Raw genomic sequence first — 19,858 nt, 5'->3', positions numbered from 1 at the left:
CCTGTTTGGTTCAGTTGTTTTTTGTAACTGTTAGCTGTTGCTGATAACTATTGGCTGGTAACTGATAGATTATACGTGTTTGGTGAGATTTGATTAACTGTTGCTATTTAGATATAAAGTGACTGTAAAGGGTATACTTTTTGTTTTTATTTATTAGACTATAAATATATTATATTATATAATTTTTAATAAAAATATTAATAATTTATTTTTATAAGAAGCAGTATTTAGTTTTAATTTATTTAGATAGTTTTTATGATAAATTTATGATTTATTTAAAATATATATATATATATATATATATATATATATATTAAATTATAGTTTTTTTAATATAAATAAAATAATTTTATATAATTCGATTAGAGTATTTAAAAATAATTTAAATAATTTTACATATTAAATTAAAAAACGATATATTAAACCCGATGACATGGAATAGGAAACTAGAACATTTTCAAACTACTTAAACTTTTATTAAATAATTATCACTGATTTTTAATTTAATAGATTTTAAGATAATTATCATTAATTTTTGATTTAATAGATTAGAGAGTATGTTCACCCTAATCACGTAACTCTTTTGCTATAAAAACTCTTTGAGACTAGTGCTTCCATAAGAAGGTGCAGCAAACCAGCAATTTGTTCTATATGGATTCAGGTATTCTTTTTTGCAAGCTATGATTTCATTATTTGTAAATTGAGTGTTGACCGTTTATGTTTTTTGGTATAAACTGTATAAAATCGTAATTTAGATTGGTTTTAATGATTCTTAGTTTCAGGATGTAAAATAATAAATTTTGATTGAGAGTTTTTGGATTATTGAAGCTAACTAATTTATTTTATATTTTAGAGGAACAATCTTTGGCATCAAGAATGGGCAGTACAACATGTATTACCGATCTCACGGATGATAGTTTATCAGAAATCCTTAATCGAATTACTTGCAAGTCTACTTTCGTCTGCAAGTCAGTGTGCAAACGGTGGTTCAATCTTATTTCAAATCCTGATTTTGTTAGTGGTTTCATAGCTCACCAAAACCGCCACCAACCACCGCCACCGGAGTTGCTGTTCGGCAGCTTTGGGAATTTAACTCCCCAGGCCCAACCTGATTGTTTGCAGGCTAAGCCTTCCCTTAGTTTCTTGCCGTGTTTCGATCACGAGAAACCTGACAATGTTCAAATTGTGGGTTCCTGCAATGATTTATGCTTATGCCTTGATGTGGAGAAGTTGATATGCTATATTTGCAATCCTTTTACAAACCACTTTGCTGCACTCCCTCCTCTACCTTCCAGACCTTTACTTGCCGGTTTTACATGTCAGGCTTACTATTGCTCTGGTGGTGCTATCAATTCTGAGTTTAAGTTTGAGGTGGTGGCTGTTTTTGATTACGATCCAACTCTAAGTCGTCCTCACATCATTAAACAAGCGTTTCTCGCCAAATATTTTACATCGGAAAGCATAGAATGGACCAATGCTGTTACAGGATTTATAGAAGCGGATGTGATATTGAATGAGTCTTCGCTCATCTCTCCTGCTGTTCCTCACTGCAATAAAATGTACTGGCTCGTCAAAAATGGGATATTCTACTATGCAGCCTACACGCCCAGGCGCAGGTGCTTTCGTTTTTTACCTAAAAGAACAACTTGGATGCACCTTGGTCTAGGTCGCGACTCATTGCGTTTATTTAAAGTCTACAAAACTCGGATGATAATTAAGGAAATTTATACTCTCAGAAAGTTTTCAATTATCCAAGTCGATTTAAGGAATATGAATATGCCTAATGATCTGAGGAATAGATCCATTACGCAAGGCAAATTTATTGGAAAGGTGATAGGCGTCTCTCCTAATGATCCGGACATTATCTATTTGAATATGGATAAGTGTTGTGTAGTTTCTTGCAATTTAAGAACCGATACTTGGAATAAGTATGATTGCGACACATCCAATCTCGGCATACACAATGTCGTTGTGCTTCCGGTTCCATATTGGCCAACTCCAGTTCTTTCATTCCCATCTCATAGTTAGTCTGATATAATCTTGATCTCATATTTAGTCTTTATGCAATCTTGATCTCATATTTAGTCTTTATGCAATCTTGATCTCATTTTTAGTCTTTATGCAATCTTGATCTCATTTTTAGTCTTTATGTTATCTTGATCTCATATTTAGTCTTATGTAATCTTGATTTCAATTTTACTATGCTTCAAACAATGAGCCAAGGTATTTTTTATTTTACAATTACATTTCTTGTCTGCTATAATAAAAATGTCTTATTTATGTTGACCGCTTCTGATTCTTAGGATCATATAAATCCTTCTCTAATCCAAGCCCCAGTGTAATCTTATGAAGGAAGCTTCATCTTGGAATGATACAAATCTCTTTTTTTTTCTTTCTTTAAGATTCGAGCAAGTTAATCGTCGGAGATGCATCTAGAAATATCAGCTAAGCTAGGCTGGCACCCCCTAAGCAACTCGACAAATGAAAAACTCATTAAATAAAGTTAGACAGAACAATTGGACGAAATTTATCAATAGTAATAGCATGCTCAATTTTAGGAATGAGAATCATTAAATTAGAATTAATGCCAGGAACAATCTCACCCGCGATAAAAAAATAATGGCGGATAGCCTTGATAAGATCAGGTTTAATGATATCCCAACACTCTTTGAAGAAGACACCAGTGAACCATTAGGGCCTGGCGCACTAGAAGAATCCATTCCAAAGATAGTAGAACGAATTTCCTCATCTGTTGGAATAGCAACAAGCATGTCATATTACCTTCAGAAATAATAGAAGGAATGTAATCTCGAATAAGCGAATCGTGACCAATTCCTATCAAGCAGACCTCGAAAACAGTCCGAAATTGAAGAATCAGATGGAGAAACCAAGAAATCTGAGCAAAATCAAAGAAATTTGTGTATAGAAAGAGAATAATAATGAGAGGGTAAAGTTAAACGAAACCCTAAATAGGAGTAAGAGTGTATAATAAAGAAATCTGAGCAAAGGACATATCTTTTTTCTTTCTCTAATAAAAATCTTTCTCACATCCAACCAAAAACAAAAACAAAAACAAATAAAATAGTAAATAAATTAAAATCATCCACAAAATAGAGTCACCCAATTAATAAATTGGAAATTAAAATGTTTGTTTTAATTGACAACAACATTCAATCAACTTTTGTTCAGAGAAAGTGTCAGTGTTTTTTTTTTTTCACTACAGTTCCTCTAAAAACCCAACTGGGTCAAACAAAACCCAACACATTAATTAAAATATCTTTAATTATTTTGAAATAACTCAAAAACAATTCAAATCATATCATCCAGCCACTTGATAACTATTAAAAAAATTGAGTGTTTATTTTTATTTTTATTAAGACTTCGATTGGATAGCTTTTCAAAATTAAAAACTTTTCATTAATCTTTACAAATTTACATTTGCTGTTATTATTGTTGGTAATTAGTATTTGTTTATCTGTATTTTTCTTCTTTTAGTGTCCTTTTTAAGTTCTTAGGAGTTCTGGATAAACATTTCTTTTTCTTTGAATATTGAGCAATTAGATGTGTGTACCATATGATCATAATTTATCATCATCATCAAGAATCAAAACAGAGTAATGTCTGTATAGGCATGAACATAAATTGTTATGTTTTTAAAGAGAAGTGATGTGCTTCAGACTATGATTTCATGGAAACCTCCAAGTAGCTGTGTTTTTTTGTTTTCCAAATATTTTTATTCCTAAATTTTCCGGATCTTTTTCTGAAAATAATTGTATAAATTAAATATTGGTTTTTTTTTGGGAAAATTAAATATCCCTTTTTGTTTATAGTCATTTTAAAATATCAAATCCGAAACAGTTAAATTTAAAAAAGAAATCAGGGCAATCAGAAAACTGATATTGATAATGAGCATATTGCGCCAAAACATGCACTATCTAATTCGCATATCGTCTTACGAAAATATATAATAAATTAAAAAACCGATTCGCTAGATCAATGTACTCTTCAACAATTAAATCCATATTAGAGCAAATTTTGTCTGTTTTTTTATACATTTTTCAAGATTATATGGTCATTTTTTAGATACGAAGTTCATGATGGGCTTATAACAGACGCATGTTATAACATTAAGATTTTTTTTGCACCTTCTCCCTTAATAAAAAAAAACCAATTGACAATGATTAAGTTTTATTTCCTTGAAATTGACCAAGATTAGTTTGAGATTTATTTTTTTAAAGCTTAACTTGAAATAAGTATGTTTAGATATTGAGAAATTTTAATAATTTCTCTTAATAGTTTTTCGAACAAAGGATTAATTCACACTCAAGTCAAGTTGGCACGAAGTATGAAAAAGTCAATTGTAGAAAATTTGGATAAAAAAACTCTAACTTTTGATACCGGGTAAATATATCACCGTAATAAAAAAAGGTGAATTAAATCCTTGTATTTTTAACTAATCCTAATTATCACCAATCAATCGTAATTAAATTGAAGAACCTTATTATGTTTTCATAACCAACCGCCTTTAGCGGCCACTTCCTTCCATAATCGTCGCTAGCAACACCTCCTTTCTTTATATTTTTCGTTAGTAGACTTCGTCGCAACAGCAACTCCTACTGCTCTCTTCGTCACAAAACAAACCCAATTGGGTTTGTGTTTTACGAAGACGAACGTTCTTCATCTGTTCATCTTCCTCTGAAACGAATTCAAGTTCATCCCCAACGAAGGCGAAGAGTTTTCGATGTTGGCAGTGGCGATTTTCGGGTCCCCTATACCCTACACGAAGAAGGAAAATATTAGATGGAAAATGGAAAAAAAAAAGTCATAGAAAAGGAATAAAAAGGTCCCGAAAATTTTATTTAAGATTAATGTAATATTTAAACTTTTAAAATTAAAGAGAATAATTGATATTTAAAAAATATTAAATGTTAATTTGAAGAACGTAATAAATTTAAAGAGTTCTATAAAAAAAGGTTCCTACACTAATAAGGGAGAGTATTTCACTTTCAGGAGTGAGAGTGGGAAAGAGAATTTTTTTTTGATTAAAAAACGGATTAATTAACCCAAAACTAATAGATACACCTTATAGGAAAGACAACTCCTATCCTATCCTGCACCATAACTTCCTTCATATCATCCGGAGGATTAATAAGCCTATGATAGCCAAGAGTCTGTTGAACACCAAGGTTGGCCAACCTGTCTGCTGCTCGAATACCTTCGCGATGAATATGTTGAATCCACACTTGCCACTGACCTTGAATCAACTTATTAATGTCTCTAACAAGACTCAAGAATGTAATACCCCAAAATATTTTAAGGTAATTACGTCGTGCCACGTGTCGTAATTTCCGATGAATTAAATTAAGGAGAATTTAAATTAATTATATCGGAAACTCAAGAATAAAATTTAATGAGTCAATTAGCGGGATTAAAGGAATTAATTTTGAAAATTTGGATGTGGATACATTTTGGGGCTAAATTGTAAATTTTAAAAAGTTTAGGGGCTAAAGTGCAAATTAGCCAATTAAGCCCCGAAAATAGAAATTTGAGGATTTTCGATGGAAATCTATATTTTAAGTTAGTATTATTTATTCGGAGATAAATAATACGTATTTGAATTAATAGAAAGATTAATTGAATAAGTTTTGGATTAAATTGAAACTTTTGAAAAGTTTCAAGGATCAAGGCGTACTTTAGCCAGGATATATATATGAATTCTTAAGGATGAAGGATTCAGAACCTTCATCTGATTCATTTTCTTTCGTTCGTCAAATTCGTTCGGTTCGTCGCGCGGTTTTCGTTTCTCGTCCGTTTCCGACGTTCTATAACTCCAAACGATCGTATTTCGACAGGTAATCACGGTAAGCTTGACGTTTTATCGTTTAAACGAATATATTTTGAGTTATATCGATTCAAAGTTTTAGGCCACGAAACGATTTTATCGTTTTATCGAGTATAGGATTGATATATAGCGTTTTGAGCTTAGAATACGCGTTTTGGCTGAGTTTGGAGCGTTTTTACGTATATAGCAGGTCGGAAACCCCGGAAATCGATTCCGGGGGATCGTGCACGACAGTACACGATCGTGTACTTGTGGTACACGAATGTGTACCATCAATGGTACACGAACGTGTACCAACATATGGTACACGACCGTGTACCAAAGTACACGAACGTGTACCATCAAGGTACACGAACGTGTACCTCCCTGCACGAACGTGTATTACCCGATTCTCGCACCCCGAATCTTCGTACCTTGATCGAATTAGTTGAACTCGCGTGTTGAATCGGAAATCGAATAATAGTTAATCGACTAATGAGAATAGTTAACCTAATGGGGTTAAACGGGAATTTGATTAGAAGTGATTTACGATCCGTGAACGAGTTTGATACCGTTATCGGAGTATACGTGAGAAGCACGACGATTAGTGAAAGTAAAACGTGTCGAGTCTCGAGTCTAGAGTCAATCTTAGAATAGGATTCTGATGTGAGTCAAATGTTTTGAAATTGTTTTAGATCCAGCGAGGCAAGAAGGAGCTGGACCAGGAGCTCGGGAAGCTTGACGTTTCTAAAGCCCCGACGTATTTTTGGATAAGCGTTTTCTGTGAGTTTATACGATTTGCTTTTGAAGTATTTATTCAAGCAACTATTTTATATTGCTTTCTATTTGAATTGCATGATTTATATATTAAATCTTTATATAAATTGCACATATGCTTGATTTGAAACCAGTATTGATCCGATGGAACGTGCTACCTATTGAGCGGCAATAGGACTGTGTGATCACCAGTTTTGATTTTATACAGCTGTGAATACGATTAAGTACATAAATTCTGAAGGTAGATGTATGATTGTGATACGAGAGTGAACTCGGTTACAGTGTAACCTGAGCCCCGTATCTAGTGGGTTAGACCCACCACTGGGATTAAGAGAATTGTCGCGACTGACGTGGTAGAGTGTGAATACTCCCGGGTCGGACTATTGGATAAGTTTTTCCTCTGAGTATATACGGTTAACATATTCGAGGATTAGGGTTTCAATCGGATCCTATACTTGGCTGCATATGATTGATTACGCTTTTATGTTTTATTTGAATACTTATTAGTAAATGTATGAATTCACTCAGTATATCCCAATATACTGACCCCTCACAGATTTCCTTTCAGGATAAAGACGCTTTGAGGCAACGGACTTCTATCCTACTTCCAGAAGTCTGTATTTTTGAGTATGTAAAGAAATAGTACTTTACTCTTAGAGCTGCAGTAGATAAGTATTTTGCAAGTCAGCTTGTATGTATAATTTTCTGTAAATATAACTTTAGCGTTTTAAAGTTTTAAACGTTTTACGCTTGCTGTGTTATATATATTGTGACTGCCAGAGGATATGTATGCCTGACATGTGTGCTTCTGCATGACACGTGTTTATGTATGTCATGCATGATGTTTATATTTCGCGAAAAATTATTTTACGTTTTTTTAGGCTTGCTACGGGTTTCGTAGCAACCACTCCCATTCCCTAGCGCCGGTCTTGGCCCTGAGATTGGGTCGTGACGATGTTGGTATCAGAGCATGGTCCAGTTACCATTGCTTATGCTAGAAGAGTGATTGATTTTCTTAGGATTCTACTGCAGCATATAGGGCTCGAGTCTTGTCTTTGTTACGTATTCATTTGATTTTCAAACTTTCAACTTTCCCTCTAGGATGTGAGTCTGTCATACGTGTTTGTTCGCTTGTGATGAGATACGCGTTTAATATGGTATGCGTTTGCGATAATATGTGATTATGTGGCTAAGTAACAATGTTTGTCTTGGTCAGGATGTCTGACCAACGACAAGAGGTAGAGCGAGCTGCCGCTGCAGCACGAAATGTTATAGAAGGGGCGCATGACGTCCATCCAGAAGCTCAAGATGAGTCTTCTGTTCAGGGAGGAGGAGGTGGCCAAGAGGCCCAGGCGCAGGCACCTGGAGTGCAAGCGCAAGCCCAGCAACCTAATGTTGTGGGTTTTGATCTGAATCAGTTTCTTACGGGAATTGCGGCTATGCAAGCTAATCAGGCTGAGGTGCAGAATATGCATCGTGAACAACTTCAACAGCAACAGCTACGCAATGTTGCTTTCACTGATCGAGATATCTTTTTGGCTTATATGCGCCTCAAGCCAACTAAGTTTGACAGTACAGGTGATGCTCTCGATTTCCTCGAAGAAGTAGAACGTAATGCTCGACGCCTGCAAGCTAATGAGAGACAAACCATCATTATGGTGGAAATGTCAATGAAAGGACCTGCGAAAGATTGGTTTCAGCAGCATATTTAGCCAACCATGGACACTATGACCTGGGCTGAATTTGCAAACCACTTTAGGGAATACTTTTTACCATATGCGGTGACGGAGAATTATCGTAGTCAGTGGTTGACCCTGAGTAGAGGCAATCGGTCTGTGCAAGAGTATGTAACGGAGTTTACCAGGGTAAGTAGGTTTGCACCAGACCTGACTAGAGATCTAGTTAGAGTGAACTCAAGGTTTGTAGAGGGTCTAGGAGATGAATTTGTGAGTCTGACGTCTGATATCGGAAGAACCTTAGTGCAACTGATTGATAGCGCTAGGCAAATGGAAGTTTCTCTGATCCGTTTTGGAAGAATTCCTGACCCTTCCAATGTTGCACCTGTGAGAGATAATACGTTTCGTAGCGTACAGAGTGCGCCTACTCAGTCATATGTTGGGAATTATTCTCGATACACACAACGTCAGCGAGAACGCAAAAGACCTCGACGCGGAACACGGGTTAGTACCTCAGGCATCGGATTTAGTGCCAGATCGATGAGTGACATGGGAGGCGGAGTTCCTTTATGTCTGAACTGTAATAGGAGGCACTACGACGCGTGTTACACTGCTAATGGAGCATGTTTTAACTGTGGTCAACGGGGCCATTTTGCTAGAGATTGTCCGATGCAGATGCCTCAGGGTTCGATGACTACAGTAGTACAGCCTTCTTATCAGTAGCAGAGGACTGCACATCAGGCAGCGTCAGGATATGATCAGACAGGGAGTACCTTCACTGGCCAGAGAGGCCGTGGTTACGCAAATCGAGGAGGCAGAAATGGCGGAGGACGTGGAACTGGTCAGACTTCGCAGGCTGGCGGAAGTCAGGCTAGGGTCTTTGCACTGAATCCTCAGGAGGCTCAGGCTTCCAATGCTGTGGTGCAAGGTACCTTTCCTATCGCTTCTCAAGATGCGTTAATTTTATTTGATTCGGGCGCTACGCATTCATTTGTTTCGCCTAGTTTCGCTAGTAAGTTAGGAGTGCAACCAGCATATCATAGGAACCCTTTATCCGTAGCTACGCCAGTTGGAGAGAGTGTGGAAGTTTGTATCGTTTACCCGTCTTGCCCTGTGAAAGTTCAATGTCACGACCCAATCTCAAGGCCGAGACTGGCGCTAGGGAATGGGAGTGGTTGCTCCGAAACCCGTAGCAAGCCTAAAAACATAAAATAATTTTTCGCAAAACATAAACGTCATGCATGACATAAATAAACACATGTCATGCAGAAGCACACATGCCAGGCACACATATCCTCTGGCAGTCACAATATATATAACGCAGCAAGCGTAAAACGTTTAAGACTTTAAAACGGTAAAGTTATATTTACAGAAAGCTACACATACAAGCTGACTTACAAAACACTTATCTACTGCAGCTCTAAGAGTAAAGTACTGTTTCTTTACATACTCAAAAATACAGACTTCTGGAAGTAGGATAGAAGTCCGTTGCTTCAAAGCGTCTTTATCCTGAAAGGAAATCTGTGAGGGGTCAGTATATTGGGATATACTGAGTGAGTTCATACATTTACTAATAAGTATTCAAATAAAATCATAAACGATACTTAATCGTATGCAGCCAAGTACAGGATCCGAATGAAGCCTTAATCCTCAAACATACTAATAATCAATCGATCAACCCAATCATAAATATCAATTGCGAGTCCAACTCGCTGGTGGCCCAGCCACTAGATACGGGGACTTCCAGGCTACACCGTAGCCGAGTTCACTCTCGTATCGAAATCATAACCCAATCGTAAATTTCATGTTCATCATCAGCTCCCAGCTGAGGCATATCAAAACTGGTGATCACACAGTCCTATTGTCGCCCAATAGGTAGCACGTTCCATCGGATCAATACTGGTTTCAAATCAACCATATGTAATTCATAAAAAGAATTCGCATATAAAACATGCAATTCAAATATAAAGCAATATAAAATAATTGCTTAAATAAATACTTTAAAAGCAAATCGTATAAACTCACAGAAAACGCTTATCCAAAAATACGTCGGGGCTTTAGAAACGTCAAGCTTCCCGAGCTCCTGGTCCAGCTCCTTCTTGCCTCGCTGGATCTAAAACAATTTCAAAACATTTGACTCACATCAGAATCCTATTCTAAGATTGACTCTAGACTCGAGACTCGACACATTGAACTCTTATTAATCGTCGTGCTTCTCACGCATATCCCATTAAATGATATCAAACTCGTTTACGGATTACAATTTACTTCTAATTCAATCTTCTTATAACCTCATTAGGTTAACTACTATTCGATTTCCGATTCAATACGCGTAATTAATTCAATCGAAGTACGAAGACTCAGGGTGCGAGAATCGAAGGGTGCATGCTCGTGCAGGGAGGTACACGTTCGTGTACCTTGGTACACGTTCGTGTACCATATGATGGTACACGTTCGTGTACCTTAGTACACGTTCGTGTACCATTGATGGTACACGTTCGTGTACCTCAAGTACACGTTCGTGTACCACAGTACACGATCGTGTACAGTCGTGCACGATCCCCCGGAATCGATTTCCGGGGTTTCCGACCTGCTATATACGTAAAAACGCTCCAAACTCAGCCAAAACGCGTATTCTAAGCTCAAAACGCTATATATCAATCCTATACTCGATAAAACGATAAAATCGTTTCGTGGCCTAAAACTTTGAATCGATATAACTTAAAATATAATCAACGAAACGGTAAAACGTCAAGCTTACCGTGATTCGCCTCGAGAATACGATCAATTCGAGCTATTAAACGTCGAAAATGGACGAGAAACGGAATCGAGCGACGGAACCGTAAGGAACGGAGCGAGAGAAATGAGAAAGAGAAAGAAAAGAGATGAAGGTTCTGTAACCTTCATCTGAAGGTTTGAATCATATGTATAATGGCTAACTTGCCATTTGGTCCTTGAAACTTTTCAAAAGCTTCAATTTAGTCCAAAACTTATTCAATTAATCTTTCTATTAATTCATATACGTATCATTTATATCCGAATAAATAATACTAACTCAAAATATAGATTTCCATCGAAAATCCTCAAATTTCTATTTTCGGGCTTAATTGGCTAATTTGCACTTTAGCCCCTAAACTTTTCAAAATTTACAATTTAGCCCCAAAATACCTCCACATCCAAATTTTCAACATTAACTCCTTCAATCCCGCTAATTGACTCATTAAATTTATTCTTGAATTTCCGATATAATTAAATTAAATTCTCCTTAATTTAATTTATCGAAAATTTCGACACGTGGCACGACTTAATTACCTTAAAATACTTTGGGGTATTACATTCAAGGACGAGATTTGTCAGTTGACTTGATTTTACTCGAGGTATTAGCTTTTGACGTCATTCTAGGAATGGATTGGCTAGCTCAGCACTACGCCAATGTGGATTGTCGAAAGAAGACGGTGACGTTTAACACGCCTGGAATTGAAGCGGTTTCAATTCAGGGTGATAAGATGGAATCTTCTACGAGTATTATTTCAGCTATTAAAGCTTGTAGTATGTTGAAGAAGGGATGTCAAGGATTCTTAGCAATAGTACGAGACGTGGAGAAGAATAGTGCAAATTTAAGTGACATGCCAGTTGTGTCGGAATATCCAGACGTTTTTCCAGAGGAATTACCTGGATTACCCCCAGATCGCGAGATTGAATTTTGTATCGAATTGGCTCCTGGCACAAAGCCGATATCGATACCTCCTTATCGAATGGCGCCAGCAGAGCTCAAAGAACTTAAGGATCAGCTAGAAGAATTGTTTGATCGCGGTTTTATTAGACCGAGTGTATCCCCGTGGGGTGCACCAGTGTTATTCGTGAAAAAGAAGGATGGATCGCTTCGACTATGTATCGATTATCGACAGCTGAACAAGGTGACGATCAAGAATAAGTATCCGTTACCTAGAATCGATGATTTGTTCGATCAGTTACAAGGAGCGAAGTTTTTCTCCAAGATTGACCTGAGATCAGGCTATCATCAGCTAAAGATTCGCGATGATGATGTTCAGAAGACTGCTTTTCGAACTCGATACGGTCATTACGAATTTCTTGTTATGTCGTTCGGATTAACGAACGCCCCAGCAGCCTTCATGGATTTGATGAATAGGATATTCAAACCGTACTTGGATCAGTTCGTGATCGTATTTATCGACAATATTTTGATCTATTCACGTTCATAAGAAGAGCACACTCAACATCTGCGGATAGTACTACAGACGCTAAGAGAGCATCAGCTTTACGCCAAATTCTCTAAATGTGAATTTTGGCTAACGGAAGTGGCTTTCTTAGGTCACGTGGTTTCACAAAGTGACATTAAGGTTGACCCAAAGAAGATCGAAGCTGTGATAGAATGGAAGCGGCCTGAATCGGTTACGGAAGTTAGAAGTTTCCTTGGTTTAGCAGGGTACTACAGACGATTTGTACAGGATTTTTCAAAGATCGCTGTACCTTTGACGAAGCTAACTCAGAAAAACGCGAAGTTCAGCTGGACAGATCAGTGCGAGCTCAGTTTTCAAAAACTGAAAGAATGTTTGACGACAGCACCAGTCTTAGCGCTACCAGAAGGAACGGAAGGATTCACAGTTTACTGTGACGCGTCAAGAGTTGGACTAGGATGTGTCCTTATGCAACACGGTCGAGTGATTGCATACGCTTCGCGACAGCTCAAGAAGCACGAAACGAACTACCCGACGCATGATCTAGAATTAGCGGCGGTGATTTTCGCGCTAAAAATCTGGAGACATTATTTGTACGGCGCTATATGTGAGATCTTTACAGATCATAAAAGCTTGAAGTACATTTTTGATCAACGAGAGTTAAACCTCAGACAGCGGAGATGGATGGAGCTACTAAAAGATTATGACTGAACGATACAATATCATCCAGGCAAGGCCAACGTAGTGGCAGATGCCTTAAGCAGGAAGTCGGCAGAAAGTCTCGCGCACGTTACAACAACATGGCGGAGACCGTTAATCAACGAGATTCATACGATGTTTAGCCAAGGAGTGGAGCTCGAGATTTTATCTCTCGGAAACTTAATGGCTCAGCTAATAATACGATCGACGTTGATAGATCAGATCAAAGAATTGCAAGTGGATGACCCTCAATTGAAGCATTTAATTGAGGAAGTTCAACAAGAAAAGAGTCAAGATTTCAGTATCGTCAACGGAATCTTGAAGTATGGTAATCGAATGTGCGTTCCAGATGTGGAAGACTTGAGACAGAAGATCATGGGAGAGACACATGGAACGATCTATAGCGTTCATCCTGGTTCCACAAAGATGTACCACGACATCAAATCAACATATTGGTGGAGCGGAATGAAGAAAGATATCGCAGAGTTTGTGGCTAAATGCCCGACTTGTCAGCAAGTCAAATTGGAGCATCAACGACCTTACGGATTTCTTCAACCGTTACCCATTCCGGAATGGAAATGGGAGCAGATCACGATGGATTTTGTAATCGAACTACCCAAGACGCAGAAAGGTTTTGATTCTATTTGGGTAATCGTGGATCGTTTGACGAAGTCAGCGCACTTCATTCCTATCAAGACGACTTATTCTGCAGCAAAGTTGGCAGAGATTTATATCGATAAGATCGTGAGCCTACACGGAGTTCCCGTGTCAATCGTTTCAGATAGAGGTTCCGTATTTACCTCTCATTTCTGGAAGAGCTTACAAGACGCGTTAGGAACACGATTGAATTTTAGCACTGCGTTTCATCCTCAGACGGACGGCCAGTCTGAGCGGACGATTCAAACGTTAGAAGATATGCTTCGACTTTGCGTATTAGACTTCGGAGGTAGTTGGGATACGTACCTACCTCTAGTCGAGTTTGCCTACAACAACAGCTATTATTCAAGCATCGAGATGGCTCCTTACGAAGCATTATAAGGTCGCAAGTGTCGATCCCATATCTGTTGGGACAAAGTCGGTGAACGAAAGCTCACTGGAGCAGAGATTATCCAGATTACGTCAGAAAAAGTTCCGTTGATAAAGCAGCGTTTAAATACTGCTTCCAGTCGACAGAAGAGTTACGCGGACCCCAAGAGGAAGGATATCAAATTTCAGCTCGGAGATTACGTGTTTCTCAAAGTATCACCGATGAAGGGAGTAATTCGTTTCGGAAAGAAGGGTAAATTGGCCCCGAGATATGTCGGACCATATCAGATCATGGAGCGCATAGGCTCCGTTGCCTACAAATTAGACCTGCCACCGGAGATGTCGCAAGTTCATCCGGTCTTCCATATTTCCATGCTTCGGAAGTATGTACCAGACCCTTCTCGAATAATTCAACCACAAGTGGTGGACGTGAGCGAGGAACTGACTTATGAAGAACGGCCAGTGCAGATTGTCGACACGCAGATACGACAATTACGAACGAAGAGGATTCCAATGGTGAAAGTTCTTTGGAGAAGTCAATCCGTAGAAGAGTGCACGTGAGAGACAGAAGTGGATATGCGGCAGAAGTATCCATATCTATTCACTCAAGGTACGTGGCTAAATTTTAAATTCGAGGACGAATTTATTTTAAGGGGGGGGGGGGGTGAATGTAATACCCCAAAATATTTTAAGGTAATTACGTCGTGCCACGTGTCGTGATTTCCGATGAATTAAATTAAGGAGAATTTAACTTAATTATATCGGAAATTCAAGAATAAAATTTAATGAGTTAATTAGCGGGAATAAAGGAATTAATTTTGAAAATTTGGATGTGGATACATTTTGGGGCTAAATTGTAAATTTTGAAAAGTTTAGGGGCTAAAGTGCAAATTAGCCAATTAAGCCCCGAAAATAAAAATTTGAGGATTTTCGATGGAAATCTATATTTTAAGTTAGTATTATTTATTCGGAGATAAATAATACATATTTGAATTAATAGAAAGATTAATTGAATAAGTTTTGGATTAAATTGAAACTTTTGAAAAGTTTCAAGGATCAAGGCGTACTTTAGCCAGGATATATATATGAATCCTTAAGGATGAAGGATTCAGAACCTTCATCTGATTCATTTTCTTTCGTTCGTCAAATTCGTTCGGTTCGTCGCGCGGTTTCCGTTTCTCGTCCGTTTTCGACGTTCTATAACTCCAAACGATCGTATTTCGACGGGTAATCACGGTAAGCTTGACGTTTTATCGTTTAAACGAATATATTTTGAGTTATATCGATTCAAAGTTTTAGGCCACGAAACGATTTTATCGTTTTATCGAGTATAGGATTGATATATAGCGTTTTGAGCTTAGAATACGCGTTTTGGCTGAGTTTGGAGCGTTTTTACGTATATAGCAGGTCGGAAACCCCGGAAATCGATTCCGGGGGATCGTGCACGACAGTACACGATCGTGTACTTGTGGTACACGAACGTGTACCATCAATGGTACACGAACGTGTACCAACATATGGTACACGAACGTGTACCAACATATGGTACACGAACGTGTACCTCCCTGCACGAACGTGTATTTCCCGATTCTCGCACCCCGAATCTTCGTACCTTGATCGAATTAGTTGAACTCGCGTGTTGAATCGGAAATCGAATAATAGTTAATCGACTAATGAGAATAGTTAACCTAATGGGGTTAAACGGGAATTTGATTAGAAGTGATTTACGATCGTTGAACGAGTTTGATACCGTTATCGGAGTATACGTGAGAAGCACGACGATTAGTGAAAGTAAAACGTGTCGAGTCTCGAGTCTAGAGTCAATCTTAGAATAGGATTCTGATGTGAGTCAAATGTTTTGAAATTGTTTTAGATCCAGCGAGGCAAGAAGGAGCTGGACCAGGAGCTCGGGAAGCTTGACGTTTCTAAAGCCCCGACGTATTTTTGGATAAGCGTTTTCTGTGAGTTTATACGATTTGCTTTTGAAGTATTTATTCAAGCAACTATTTTATATTGCTTTCTATTTGAATTGCATGATTTATATATTAAATCTTTATATAAATTGCACATATGCTTGATTTGAAACCAGTATTGATCCGATGGAACGTGCTACCTATTGAGCGGCAATAGGACTGTGTGATCACCAGTTTTGATTTGATACAACTGTGAATACGATTAAGTACATAAATTCTGAAGGTAGATGTATGATTGTGATACGAGAGTGAACTCGGTTACAGTGTAACCTGAGCCCCGTATCTAGTGGGTTAGACCCACCACTGGGATTAAGGGAATTGCCGCGACTGACGTGGTAGAGTGTGAATACTCCCGGGTCGGACTATTGGATAAGTTTTTCCTCTGAGTATATACGGTTAACATATTCGAGGATTAGGGTTTCAATCGGATCCTATACTTGGCTGCATATGATTGATTACGATTTTATGTTTTATTTGAATACTTATTAGTAAATGTATGAACTCACTCAGTATATCCCAATATACTGACCCCTCACAGATTTCCTTTCAGGATAAAGACGCTTTGAGGCAACAGACTTCTATCCTACTTCCAGAAGTCTGTATTTTTGAGTATGTAAAGAAATAGTACTTTACTCTTAGAGCTGCAGTAGATAAGTATTTTGCAAGTCAGCTTGTATGTATAGTTTTCTGTAAATATAACTTTAACGTTTTAAAGTTTTAAACGTTTTACGCTTGCTGTGTTATATATATTGTGACTGCCAGAGGATATGTATGCCTGGCATGTGTGCTTCTGCATGACACGTGTTTATGTATGTCATGCATGATGTTTATATTTCGCGAAAAATTATTTTACGTTTTTTTAGGCTTGCTACGGGTTTCGGAGCAACCACTCCCATTCCCTAGCGCCGGTCTCGGCCCTGAGATTGGGTCGTGACAAAGAACATATTAATCCTTCCATAATAATCCTTTTCATCCCCAACTCCCAAGCTAAGCAAAGGGAGTACAACACCCCAAAGTTCAGCCATCAAAGCCGAACATTTCTCCAAATTAACAACCCAACCATCAATCCAGTTACCATTTTCATTCCGGATTAGACCCTCAGCTGCAGCCAAGCCCGATCCTCCTTTCATTGCTCCATCGGCATTAATTTTGTGCCAACCTTGAGGAGGCATCTCCCACCCTATGAGCCTATCCTCTTTCTTCGGATGAGTATTAAAATGGTCATCAAACTTCTAGGCTTCCTTAAACTGAAAAACTTTATGTTTAGTATACTGGATCGGGTTCACCTCCCCCTTAAAGGCATCATCAAATAATTCTCTATTACGCCACCCCCATAAGGCCCAACAGCTCACACTAAAACAAAGAGCCCAATCAATAGCACTGTTCAGTTTTGATGCACCAACAAGATTGGAAGTAAGCCACTCTTTCAGGTTTAGGAAAAAGAAGCCATCCCACTCCTGCCGTGGCACTAACTTGGTCCAAATAGCAACTGCATGAGTGCAATCCCATAATACATGCAACACATCCTCAATACAATGCCCACATCTGTCACACTTAGTTGTTGTCGTTATTTTTCTTTTGATACGCTCGACGTTGGTTAGCAACTTGTTCTTCAAAGCTAGCTGAAGGAAAGTTTTGACTCGTTCGGGCCCTTCCCAATTCCAAACCACTGACCAGTCAATTTGGTTACCACCCCACAAATTTTTATTCACCAATTCATAAGCCGATTTCATCGGAAGCTGCCCAGACTTTGACAAACCCCAATACATAGAGTCTTCCCCATCTTCCCTCCTCGGTGGTTTAATCGATGCAAGGTTAAGGATCATATCTGGACTAAACCACTGCTCAAAGAGGTCCCATCGCCATTGACCATGGTAGTCTACATAATGATAAACTGGGAAAGATAATTTCTGACCCTATTTGCCAAAGGTTATAATTTTTTGGCCGATTTTTTTACAATTAACTTTTTTGATATCACGTACCAATTTTAGGGGGTGATTTGATCCTTGTTCATTATATTTCACCGCTTTTCACTATGGCACCGCTTGCATTAATGAATTCTAAACGATGGGTTTTAAACAATCCAAAGATTTGGAAAAAATCCATCGTTTGACTAGAAAAAAATTAATAGTATCCATGAATTTATAAATTTTCTAATTTTTTAAAATCCATCATTTTTAGGGTGGTGGGAAAGTCCAAATCCACCAATTTTTATAAATGATGGATTGTTACACTATTTATTTTTTCCATAGATATCTCTAATAAAAAATTAATATTCTTAAATTATTTTTAACTCTAATTAAACCATTTTTTTCTTTTACCGCCTTTTTACCTTTTGTTTATATGAACATCTCAAAAAAATATTGTTATGCTGCCAAGGGTTTGGCAATTATTATTTTATAAGTTTCTTTTCATATGTATTGTATTTAATCAATAGATATGTTCTATACAAATTTTTCATGTTTTAGATTTATCAATAGGTATGTTTTGTGTAAAAAAAAGCATAAAATATTATTTTAATTTTTAGTATTAATTTTGATTCTATGTTATAGAAAAATTGTCTTTACTATACAGTAATTAGTGTTTAAATATCTAACTGATACCATGGATCGCAGTTATTGAACCAAATAAGAGTGGAAGGAAAATTATGTTAAAATCCATTAATTTTGTTTTCAATCTAAACGATGAAATTTTACAATCTATTGATTTAAATTCCATTGATTTAGAATACATCGATTTTGTTAAAATCTATAGATTTCAAAAAACTCCCAATTCAAACGGTGCCTATAATTTTTTTTGGGTGAAAAAATAGTAATTTTTGGTGTGTATATATGCGCACGTGAGTATTTCTCTTTTACAAAAATATAATTTGATTATGGCGTTTTTATTTATGTTGGTGTAGATGTCTTTCAGAAGACTCTTTTGTTCCGAGCTATCATATCAATTATTTACTAATTAATCACCTTTTTAGTATTTATTTATTCATTCAAATTTTCTTGTGATGATTTTTGATTTTAAATGGCCGATTGCTATTGTTTCAAGATTTTGCTATATGCAAAATCAAAATCATATAGTTATCCTTTTAAGGGCCTGTTTGGTTCAGTTGTTTTTTGTAACTAGTAACTGTTAGCTGTTGCTGATAACTATTGGCTGGTAACTGATAGATCATACGTGTTTGGTGAGATTTGATTAACTGTTGCTATTTAGATATAAAGTGACTGTAAAGGGTATAATTTTTGTTTTTATTTATTAAATTATAAATATATTATATTATATAATATTTAATAAAAATATTAATAATTTATTTTTATAAGAAGCAATATTTAGTTTTAATTTATTTAGATAGTTTTTATGATAAATTTATGATTTATTTAATATATATATATATATATATATATATATATTAAATTATAGTTTTTTTAATATAAATAAAATAAATTTATATAATTCGATTAGAGTATTTAAAAATAATTTAAATAATTTTATATATTAAATTAAAAAACGATATATTTAAAAATTAAACCCGATGACATGGAATAGAAAACTAGAACATTTTCAAACTACTTAAACTTTTATTAAATAATTATCACTGATTTTTAATTTAATAGATTATAAGATAATTATCATTAATTTTTGATTTAATAGATTAGAGAGTATGTTCATCCTAAACACGTAACTCTTTTGCTA

At 36.7% G+C, this 19,858-nt stretch overlaps 1 protein-coding gene and 1 long non-coding RNA gene across 2 annotated transcripts; one reads left to right on the top strand and one right to left on the bottom strand.

Annotated features, from left to right (window-relative positions):
• The first annotated feature begins 521 nt into the window (after window positions 1–521).
• On the top strand, window positions 522–2,073 carry LOC126667960 (uncharacterized). The gene is made up of 2 exons (XM_050361114.2): window positions 522–661; window positions 854–2,073. Exons 1-2 carry the CDS (start codon window positions 652–654, stop codon window positions 2,026–2,028), a joined length of 1,185 nt encoding a protein of 394 aa, XP_050217071.1. The 5' UTR covers window positions 522–651; the 3' UTR covers window positions 2,029–2,073.
• Window positions 2,074–2,167: 94 nt separating this feature from the next.
• LOC130015054 (uncharacterized) lies at window positions 2,168–3,268 on the bottom strand. Its single transcript, XR_008790067.1, has 2 exons — window positions 2,849–3,268; window positions 2,168–2,749 (listed from the first exon to the last, which is right to left on the bottom strand). It is a non-coding gene; the product is annotated as an uncharacterized LOC130015054 (long non-coding RNA).
• Between the last annotated feature and the right edge of the window lie 16,590 nt (window positions 3,269–19,858).

Source organism: Mercurialis annua, linkage group LG2 (assembly GCF_937616625.2).
Source record: "Mercurialis annua linkage group LG2, ddMerAnnu1.2, whole genome shotgun sequence".
In the NCBI taxonomy this organism is placed as follows: domain Eukaryota; kingdom Viridiplantae; phylum Streptophyta; class Magnoliopsida; order Malpighiales; family Euphorbiaceae; genus Mercurialis; species Mercurialis annua.
Note: the sequence above shows the minus strand (reverse complement) of the source record. Positions and strands in the feature narration are given on the sequence as shown.